Here is a 10,748-nt window from a genome sequence, read left to right on the forward strand (position 1 = left end):
ATCCTGCTTTCCCCCGCGGTGCACGGGGGGGGGAATGCAAGGTGCAGCAGCAGGGCCTGTGCAGAGCGGGGATCTCGGGTGGGCCACTGAGGCGCAGAAGCAGGCCGGAGAAGAAGGGTAGGAAGGAGAGGGCTGCCGCAGGGGCGTTGCTAGGGATGGGGGTCTCGCCAAGTAGACTGCCGGAGGGGGAGGGAAGACACGGATTGGGTTGGACCCAGAAGGGAGGGGGCCGACGGGGTGCCTTTGGTGGCGAGGCTGCCTGGAGCACGACAGAGGAACCACTGGAAGGTCTTCCCCCCCCCCCCCCCCCCCCCCCCCCCCCCCCCCCCCCCCCCCCAAAAAACCTCCCGGCCCCCCCCCGCTTCCCCCAACCCGGGGGGGGGGGGAGAGAGAGAAAAGGTCTGACGCCCTGAACGGAGTTGTTAAACTTTCAGAATAGCTGCTTGCATGCCTTCGCGGCTGGTTAATATTAACTTCCCGAGAGGGGGAGAAAAGAAGGCAAACAGAAAAGGGGAAAAAAAGAGCGAGAGCGAGCGAGAGAGCCTCCCCGTCCCCGAAGGCGGGGTCCCTCTTTCTTTGCAGGCGACGGCCGCCCTGCCGAGGGCCCGCTGCGCACGACGCGCGCACACCCCCCGCTCCCCGACCTCCCACACCCTGTCCCTCGGCCGGCGCACCCCCTGCCATTGGCTGGATCTGGAGGCTCGATAAGGGTGCCCAGGTCGTTGGCGATAAAGCTGGAATTCGCTTGAAATGGCGAGGGGTGTGTTGGGGTGGGGGCGAGGAACCCAGGAGCGAGTGAAGGGCAAAGGCGCGCCCACACACACACCCCCCAGGACAGACCCAGCCGGCCAGGTGTCAAGGAGAAGGGAGGGGGGGAGGAACGGCGGAGAGGGAGCTGCGGAGGAGCTGGGGGGGGGGGGCAGCCTGGGCGTGCTGACTCGAGGGCAAAGCCCGGGGTCTCGAGTGGGCCCTCCCAGGCAGGGAATGGCGCGGCGCGGGTGCAAGATGCACCGGACCTGCAGCGGGGCTTCGGAGTCAGAAGGGGCTCCCAGAGAGACTGCTTTGCAAAGGGGAGAGAGTCAGAGAGGAAAGGTGACCGCGGTGGCTGCTGAGAAGGGGGCGGGGGAGCGAGTGCTTGCGCTGGACAACTTGGCTGGCCCCTTCCGCGGGCGCGCGCACACACGCACAGAGGGCAGCCCTGCCGCGCTTCACGGTGGCTGCGCAGAACTGGCCTCGATCGGCGGCACACGACCTGGCGCATTCCTCCAGAGCCGGGCCTCCGCGCCTTTGGACTCCGACGCCCCCCCCTCCGCGCTCGTTCCCACCCCCACCTCCTTCCAGAGCGTGCCAAGGAGGCTGCTGGCTCGGAGGGCGGCCGGAGAAGCCCCAGAGCTGCGCTCCCCTCCTCCCTCCCTCGGCGGCTCCAGCCCCCGCTGGCCACTTTGGAAGGTGGGAACTCGCCTGCAGTTTCGGTGGGGGGGGATGTCGGCGGCGAGAGGGGGCAAGCGGGAGGCTTTCCTCCCCTCGGCTCGGCTGGCTCTCCCCCGGGTTCGATCCCCGCCAAGAGGGTGGTGAAGACAAGGCGACGCGCGCGGGGGTGGGGTGGCTTCAGGCGGTAAATCTGGCCAGCCGCGCGGCTTCGGGCGTCTGCGCCGCCACGGTGGGCTTCGCCGGGCCCTCCTGGGGTGACCAGAGACAACCCCCACCCCGCGCTAAAGCGGAACCCTGACTACCAAGATTATAACAACCCAACATAAAAGTAAACTTCCACGCATGCAGTGGGTGCCCTGACCTGGTTGCCCCCGGCTAGCCCAGTCCCTTTAGGTCTTGGAAGCGAAGCAAGGGTCAGCCCCGGCAAGGATCTGGATGGGAGACCTCCGAGGAATACCCGGGTCGGGAAGCCGAAGCCCGGCCGCGCGGCACACCGCCTCTAAACGCCTCCGGCCTTGAGAACCGCACGGGGTGGCCAGAAGTCCGCTGTGATTCCAGCGCACCGCCACCAGTGCCTCGACGGTCCCGTTTTCCCTCCAAAGCGTTCCTCTCCAGCAACGAGTCCAGGTCTTTTTTTAAAAAGGCACTAAATCCTGAAAGGGTGCTAGGAAAGGTCGCCCTGGAGAAGGCCGAGGCCCGGCCTGGCCTGGCCTGTGCGGTTCTGTCACTTGAAAACAGGAGCCCCACTGAAGACGGCGGGACTCCGTGGGGGAAAGTGCGACAAGTGGCCGCCGAACTCAAGGAGACCCCCCCCGTAGGGTTTTGCAGGCCAGAGGCCTTCGGGGCGGTTGGCCTGGCCGTGGCCTGCCTCTGCCTGGTGACACTGGTACACCTTGGCGGTCTCCCATCCACATAGTTACCCCCGGCCGACCCTGCTTAGTTTCCGAGAACTGCCCGACATTACCCCCATTCCGACCCTGGGATTGAACCTGGCAAGAAAGAGGCTTCAGCCGCCCTTCCCCCGCTAGGCCTGACTGCAGAGACCCATCCCAGGCCAGGCCAGGCCACGCGGGAGGGTCTCTGCCTCGCCTCCCCCCCAAGAGTCTCTTTGCTCCGGCAGCCCAGAGTGGCCGACCGGGGAGGGCTGGGCGGAGGCAGAGGAGGAGGCGGAGGCTGGAAGAGAGAAGCCGGGCGGTCGGGGGGAGCCCAGTTCCGACGCCGCCAGGAAGGAAAGAGCAAGGCCGGAGCCTCTCGGGCGGCAGGGGCCAGCCTGCGGATTTCACTGTTCTCCTAAACAGAGGCACATCCCCGAAGGCAGAAAGCTAGCAGCTCAGGGAGGGGGGGGTCAGCCCAGTTTACTCTCTGGCAGGCCCTTTGTCTGTGTGCAGCAGGCAACGTTGGGAAGGGGGGGGAACACTTGCCAAGGAGTACGCCACAGTGAACAAACTAGGACTTACTTCCGAGTAGACCCGTCCGGCTTGCTCTCTTCGTCACCTTCCTTTCACCTCGTTGGGCTTCGAAAGGGCCGGCCTCGGACTGACTTCCAATTAACACCCCTGGCCGAAAAGTCCCACCTCGTGATGACTTGTCAATTGACTCCCCCAGAGGTCAAGTTTAGTGTTCGGATCGGGCTTAATGCCCAGCCCTGCTGGACACCAGGGAGGGTCCCGTCGCCTTATGTGGCTGCGTGGGGAACCGAACCGACTTCGGTGTGAATGGGCTTCGGATCTGGGCCTTTGTCGTTCGGATAAGCGGGCCTGTAGATCCAGTTGTCTGTCGGTATCTGGGCCTTTCGTCCGTCCAAGAAGCGCCAGTCCCCCTTTCCGTAGGGGCCAGACGGGAACTTGCAGGAAACCGAGAGCTCTCCCTTGCTGTGCCCCCACCCCCACACACACCTGGCATTCAGTTGCATACTGCTCCTGAACATGGAGGTTCCATCCAGCCATTACGGTTAAGACCCATTGATAGAACTAGCCTCACATGAATCCATCCAAGCCGGCAGAGACCAGCACGCGCCTTAAGGAAACCCTGCTAGAAACTTGCTTCTTCCCGACGAACAAAGCCCAGGGTCAGTTTTTCACTTCATAGCTCAGGGAGCGGGGCCTTGGCTCAGCGGCAGAGCATTTGCTTGGGGGGGGTGTGTGTGTGGAAGGTCTCGGGTTCAATTGCCACGTCCAGTTAAAAGGGTCAGTATAGCTGGCGTTGTGACCTGACACCCTCGACAGCCGCTGCCGGTCCGAGCAGGCGACGCTGACCTGGACAGACCAGCTCAGTGCGAGGCAGCTTCGTGTGTTCACAGTCCACGCATGCGTCGTAGAAGCGAGGAAGGAACGCTGGAACTTGTAATGGGCAAGAAATAGATCCTTGCCAGGTAGACTTGGCGGTGTTGCCGCTCATGAGCAAGGGCCGTTGGGAAAGCGCCGGATCCCAAATGCTCCGGGGTGCCGGGGAACTCTCAGCGAAATCAGCGGGAAAGGAAGGGAGGGTCTCTTTTGAGATCGGAAGGGTTGGGGAGCACAGGGTAGGTGCCTGGATGCTGGAGCTATGGGGGGCGCTGGCAGGCCCTCGGAGACGAAGTTCTAAGGACGAGAGAGCTCCTCGGGGGCAAGAAACCAGACCTTAAAACAGGAGTTGCATTTATATAGCGCTTTGTTCGCGGCATCCACGCGCGTTGATTTGCGCTTCTTTCAATAATAACCTCGTCGGGTGGATCAGTTCTATCCGCCCTTTTCATCGGCCTGGGGCTGGGAGAAAATGACTTTCTTTTGGTTCCCTGGAGAGGCCGGGCTCGATCCGAACCCCAGACCTCCTGCTGCTTTACCGTCTCTCAAAGTGCTGGCCTGGCGCAGTGGTTAGAGCGCTTAGCCCGGGGACTGGCGCAGAGGCGGAGACGAGGGGCTTAGGTGCCTGGTTACTCGCGAGCAACTCCCGCGGAGTGTAAGGTCCGCCCTGCTGGTAGGATGTCCTGGGACTGCAGCCGGGCTGTTATTCGGGGTCGTCAGAATCCCTCTAGCGTTTGGGTCCTCTCTCGCCTCTCCCTCGGCGCCCGATCCCAGCCTTGCGCTCATCCTGACAGCCCCACGCGCAGTTCAGGCGTCGCCTTCCCTTGTCCCCGGGGCTCCCTCCCTCCCTCCTTCTCTGATTCTAGCCGGCCGGCAGGCGCCGCCTAAGCGCGGACGAGCCAGGAAGCCTCGAGGCGGCGATCCTACGCTCACGCCGCCTTCCGAGCGCTGAATTCCTCCAGGCCCTCAGGATCGGTCCTGCCGTGGGGATGGCCACGGGCGCGGACAGCTTTCAAAGGCAGATTCGTGGGGGAAAAGTCTCTCAGTGGCTACTAGCCGCGGTGGCTGCGGGGAACCTCCCCGGTCGGAGGCGCCAAGCCTCTGGATCCCAGAGCCAGGAGGCAAGACCAGGGGAAGGCCTCGGCCTCTCTACCCTGTTGTTGGCTCCACCGGGTGAGCCACCGGGTGAGACGGGATGCTGGGCTAGAGGGACCACTGGCCTGATCCAGCAGGTCTCCTCCGATACTCTTAGGCCACCTAGAAGGGCTCAGCCGCCTTGAGGATCGCAGCCTCCCTTCCCTGGCCGTCCGGCCAGGCCAGCCCGATCCTGGAACTGCGCGCTCCCAAGCGGAAGGAGAGGGGGGGGTTGGGCCCTTGTGGGGCTCTTCCCCCCCCCCCGGGACCCCCTTTGGACGCCCCCAATCCATGCCTCCGGTCCAGAAGATGGAGCGTTGGGGAGGTGCTGGGTTCGGATCGCGGCCTTCCTGGCCCTGGCTGGGCCCCGGGGGAGGGGGGCGGAGGAGGAGGAGGGGGGCAGGGAGGGTTTCCCGTGCCGTGCGCCCCCCCAGCAACGCTCTGCTTCTCTCCCCCCCCCCCGCAGCGCTGCAAAGACAAGCTCAACGCCCTGGCCATCTCGGTGATGAACCAGTGGCCGGGAGTGAAGCTGCGGGTGACCGAGGGCTGGGACGAGGACGGCCACCACTCCGAGGAGTCGCTGCACTACGAGGGCCGCGCCGTCGACATCACCACCTCGGACCGGGACCGCAGCAAGTACGGCATGCTGGCGCGCCTGGCCGTGGAGGCCGGCTTCGACTGGGTCTACTACGAGTCCAAGGCGCACATCCACTGCTCCGTCAAGGCCGGTAAGGAGCGAGACCCTCCCCCCGCCAGCAGGCCCTCCACGCGGTTTGGCGGCCTCGCAAAGCTGCTTCTCAAAGAGCTTACTAGCGGTAGCAAGCGGCTAGGGACACTTCGAGTAAGGAGGAGGGAAGGGACACGTTTACTCAGCACTAACAACAGCGGGAGGAGGGGTACTCTACAGAGTACAGATAGGACCGGGTCCTGAACCGAACAAGTTACTAGGAGTGCGGTCGCTGCTATTAATAGTAGTGCTTAATCTGCACTGCGGTTATTTACTACCAGGGTTAGGAGCGCTTTGCTTAAACTGAGTGCCGGCAGCGTCCCAGTTGCTATAGGAAACAATGCAACCGCTGGTTACCGGGCCTGTTACTACCAGTAGTATGTCACACGTATTTCTGCTGCGTGGGAGTAGCTGCCGCGTATTGTATCTTCGAGGGACAGGGAGAGGAGAGCGCTCGGGGGCAAACTGACCAGATAATGTGAGAAAGTGGGATCGGTGCCTGAAGAGCTTGGTGTGTCCTATGCTTACTCTGCGGTGCGGCCCTGTGGGGGAGGCCGGCGGAGCGAACACGCGCGTGTGCTGAGGCAAAGCGGTGACCCGGACCACTGAAGACAGGGCGAAGATCCCGTCTGTCTGTCCCTTGGTAGGACCGCAGCTTGTGGGGTTCCGTTTAAGGTCTCCGGTGGGAAGAGGCCCCTTGATTCGAGAGAGCTCTCGAATCAAGGGTCCTTCTGTGCCCCACAGCTGTGAGCCAGATGTTTCCCAGAAGGAGGGCATGCAAGGCCAGCCTCTTGCACCCCAGAGGTAGACTGCCCTTGGACCTGGAGGTTCCAGACAGCCTCCTTGCCGCATAGAACTGACCTCTTGTACTAGAAGACCTGTAAGCTTTGTGTGTGCGAAGAGGCAGCGGAGGCGGGTCGCACCCTTGCAATGAGGGCTGGGGGTCGGCCTACAGGGACAGGGGGGGCACTCTTAGTTTAAAGGAGAGGGGAATGGGCCCCCCCCCCCCCCAAGATTGTGGCCGTCGGCTTCACGGGGGCGTGGCTTGGGCCCTACGACTGACAGGAGGCGGTTTCTAACTATCACTGTTCTAGTAAGGAGAGAGGGAGGGAGGGGTCTAAAGGCCGAAGGCTGCAGACAGCCGCTTCTGCCTAGACTAGGGGGGCAGATCTGGACTCAGTCATACATGATATATCCTCCATTCACAAACCAGTCGAGCCTTATAAATCTTAATATAAAGGGACTGCTTAGAGACTTGGGGCTGGGGGGGAGATGTGTGCTGAACGTCCCCGACAAAGGTTGCTGCAGATCTCTCCGCCAGTTACTCTAGAGTAGGCCACGACGGGTTGGGCATTTCCTGCAGGTATTCATTCCAAATCGGCGGGTAGGTCTGCAAAGCCAGGCTGGTGGAATGAATCCGAACGCCAGTGACAGTGAATCAAAAGACAACTTGCTTTGTTGAGGGGTTGTTGTTTTTTTGCATGTGTGTGCGCGCGCGCGCCCGTGCCTGGAAGTCCTGGCGACTCCTGCTGGGGCATGGGGGACGTTCAGCGAAGTGGCTCGGTACCCTGCCCTGGTATTCCTTGGAGGTCTCCCTTCCAAGTACTTACCTACTTAATTCCCCAGATCTGACAGGATCGGGCTAGCCTGGGCCATCCGGGTCAGGTGAAAAGACAACTTTGACAGGCGCTGGTCTCCCAGGAAGCCTCGTCATGGATCTAAGTGGCCCAGATGGCTTGCAGGGAATTAGTTGGGCTTCGGGACCATCTCAAGCCCCTTTCAGCTCAACATCAGACCGGGCAAAAGTCGAAGCTCTTCTAGGCCAGGGGGTATGTGGTGCGAAGGGGATTCGAGTCAGTTTATTACTCCAGAGTCAGCTGGGCAAAGTTGCGCGCCGTCCCCCAGCGCCCAACCACTGATCCACTCAAAATGCTTCAGACTTGGCCCGGGGTCTTAACTAGCCGGCGATCCCATCCCGAGCAAGCTTAGGGCTTTCAAAGGAATGTCGATCCCATTCATACGACCGCTCTGATCCCGGCAGCAGGAGTGTCTGGGTCGTCTGTATCGTCCTGTAGACGTCTTGCGGGGTGGGCGCGTTCAGCGCTGGGCTTCGGGAAGGGAGATGTCGGGGCTCGACCTTTGTCGTCGCCGCTGGACTGAACGCGATTGGGGTGTAGAGAGACTCACCTGAGGAACAGGTTGACTAGCTTGCTGATCCACAAACCGCTTAATCCGGCACAAGGGTTCTTGTAGATTGACTGGACAGCAGTGTGTGTGTGGGGGGGGCAGGTCACATCGGTTCCCACCCCCCAATCTCTTTTCTTTGGCCCTAAAAAAACCCCGAGACTCAGTTTGGAACAATAATTTTATGAGCCGTAAGAATAAAGTATCGACCGCGCTTCTAAACGAAGCCTTTATGTAGGAGAGGGGTTCCCACCCCCCAATCTCTTTTCTTTGGCCCTAAAAAAACCCCGAGACTCAGTTTGGAACAATAATTTTATGAGCCGTAAGAATAAAGTATCGACCGCGCTTCTAAACGAAGCCTTTATGTAGGAGAGGAGATGTGAAGTGCCCTGTCCGACCTATATTCACTCTCAAATTAGGTTAATTGGAAAATTTTCTTTTCTTTTGGTTTTTTAAAGTCCTGCTTCCCTTGCTGTTCTGGGCAGGAGCGGGTGTTACTCTCAATCCGGATTGTAAACGGTGCCACTAGCGGCTTCACGGGATCCGGAGGGCCTTCCTTGCTGCGTTTCCTTGGCGCCTCCTTCGTGTCCACCTGGAGCCGCCAGGAAAACCCCACTTTCCCCTGTGCGTCGAGCGCCACCTGCTGCTCCATTCGGGGCAGCACAACCCCCCTCCGGCCGCCTTCCAGCCAGCTTTTTGCATAAATTGTCGCTCTTTAGCAAAGCAGTTAACGGTGAATGATTCGGAGACGCGCCTCTGGTTTTGTGTTGTTGTGTGTCCCCCACCCCCCACCCGGTTGTTTCCTGGCGTCTCCAACTGCGGTTTAATGGCAGCTTGTAGCCGAGAAAACGCTTTTAAAAGTGCCAAGAAACACACCGCCGCGAAAAGACAATAATGAACTTAACTCTAAATATATCGGTTGACATAAGAAGGAAGGGAGAAGGCAGGGAGCCGTGCGCCGGGCAGGGGGAGAGACCCATTCAAGACATGATTTCACGGAGCAGGGTGAGAGGACAGCAGGTTTCCTCTAACCAGCCAGGTGTGGTGGTGCTGGAGCTTCTTGCCCGCAGAAGGTCCTGGCTTGGCTCTGGGATCTCTGTTTGGAGGATCTCAGAAGCAGCAAAGGCAATACTGGCCTCCCTGGACCAGTCATCTGGTTCTGGATAATGGTCCTGGTTGCCTCCCAAGTCCTTATGGATAGATGTCTGCCTCAGCACACTGCCAAGAAACAGGTGGAAAAACTTGGAGGCCATATTTCAATAATTATGGGCATATTCTAGGCTTCCTGTTAGAGGTGGCCTTGCGCCAATCTTCCCTGCTGCCGCCATTTCAGAAAGAAAGGAACATCTGTGACATCCTCACAGCCGATAGGACCTTTGCTTGGTGATCATGTGGTTTATGGGTTCAAGTCCTCAGCCAAGGTTGCTGGGTGACCTCATGCCGGTGCCATTTTCTCCACCCAAGGGGAACCACAGAAGTTCTTTGGAAGAAGAGGAGTGAGAGAAAAGTGAGAGATAGAAGTCTTGCGGCATCTTAAAGGCTAACAGATCCATCTTGGATATCATTCTGTTGCCAGACCTAAATGCTCTATGTGTTGTCTAGGGCTTAGATGAATACAATGAACAAGAGCCATGATTTTCAAGCTCATCTTCTTTACATAAATAGCAATTTCCTTGTAGTATCTATGCAAGAAGCTGCCTTGTACCAAGTCAGACCGTTGATAAAGTCCTCTCAAATTGTCCCCACAATAACGGATTTAGTGGGGACCAGACCTGGGCCCTTCTGCATGCCAAGCAGATGCTCTCCGACGGAGCCACTCAACCTCCTCAGACATGCTGATATTCCCACAGGCGTAAGAATTCAAGAGAGATACTTTTTTTTAAAAAAAAAATGGAAATATGCCTGTTCCATAACCAATCTTTGCTTTTCAAATGGAAGCTGTAATTAGGTCACAAATTTAAACACTTAAAAAACAACAACCCACCCAAATCAGGTAGGAGCAAGTCAATACTCCAAGTAGGGTGGTCCACTCCCTGACAATGCCCTGCATGGACACCAGTGTTCCCTCTAAGCTGAGTTAGTGTGAGCTAGCTCACAGTTTTTTAGCCTCTGGCTCACACATTTTGGTCTTCACTCAGGAAGGATGGCTCCAGAGCAAACTAATTTATGCAGTAGCCAAATCGCCTGCTCACACCTCTAATGCCAGTAGCTCACAAAGTCGAATTGATGGACTCCAATCTTTCTTCAGTTAACCAGTGGAGATGGGGCCTTTGAGTCTCTCTGGGGATGGGAGACTGTTAAGCAGTGGGATGCAAAAGGAGTCCGTTGAGTCATGAGCATGCACTGCTGTCAAACTCAATGGATATGGAAGGTTTTCATTTGCCTGGCTCAGAATTTATCACCAAAAGCTCAAGTGTGCCTGGATTTAACACCAGACTGTCACTTTCCCCTCTATTCAAAAGTATAATGTGAGAAATCAGGTTCCCCTCCCACTGTAAATAAGACTTTCCCATGTTTAATAATCATTGGATTTAGTACAACAAAGTTTGAGTCCAGTGGCAACTTGAAGACCAACAAAGGTTAATTCTGGGTATAAGGTTTTGTGTGCATGTGCATGCAAAAGCTTATACCCAGGATTAACCATTGTTGGTCTCTGAGGTGCCACCAGACTCAAACTTTGTTCTGTTGCTTCAGACCAACATGGCAACCCACCTGGATCTATCTTAATTGAATTTAGGGGGGGGATTTTGCCATGGCATCCAGGAATGCAGCTACACAGGCAAACTGAAGTTGAACCTACTAGTTTATACACATGTTGAGAACCTGGGCAGGGCCGCTATACTGCAGTGTACAGATGGGGCTATAGTGGGCATGAGGGTTAATGGGGCCTTCATCCACCCAAACTGGTGTGTTGAGAAGGTGGGGAAGAGGTATGCTTTTCTGCACATGTTTCAGTATTCGGTTGTTACAGAGAGACTGAAACGAGAAGC

The 10,748-nt window shown here is 58.2% G+C and overlaps 1 protein-coding gene across 1 annotated transcript in view; it reads left to right on the forward strand.

Annotated features, from left to right (window-relative positions):
• Nucleotides 1–10,748, forward strand: part of SHH (sonic hedgehog) — a 36,799-nt gene that overhangs the window by 2,765 nt on the left and 23,286 nt on the right. The window contains exon 2 of the mRNA XM_015418960.1: nucleotides 5,314–5,575. Coding sequence (XP_015274446.1) covers nucleotides 5,314–5,575 — 262 coding nt within the window. The remainder of the gene's footprint in view (nucleotides 1–5,313; nucleotides 5,576–10,748) is intronic.

This window comes from Gekko japonicus, unplaced genomic scaffold (assembly GCF_001447785.1).
Source record: "Gekko japonicus isolate JY-2015 unplaced genomic scaffold, Gekko_japonicus_V1.1 scaffold2873, whole genome shotgun sequence".
Classification (NCBI taxonomy): domain Eukaryota; kingdom Metazoa; phylum Chordata; class Lepidosauria; order Squamata; family Gekkonidae; genus Gekko; species Gekko japonicus.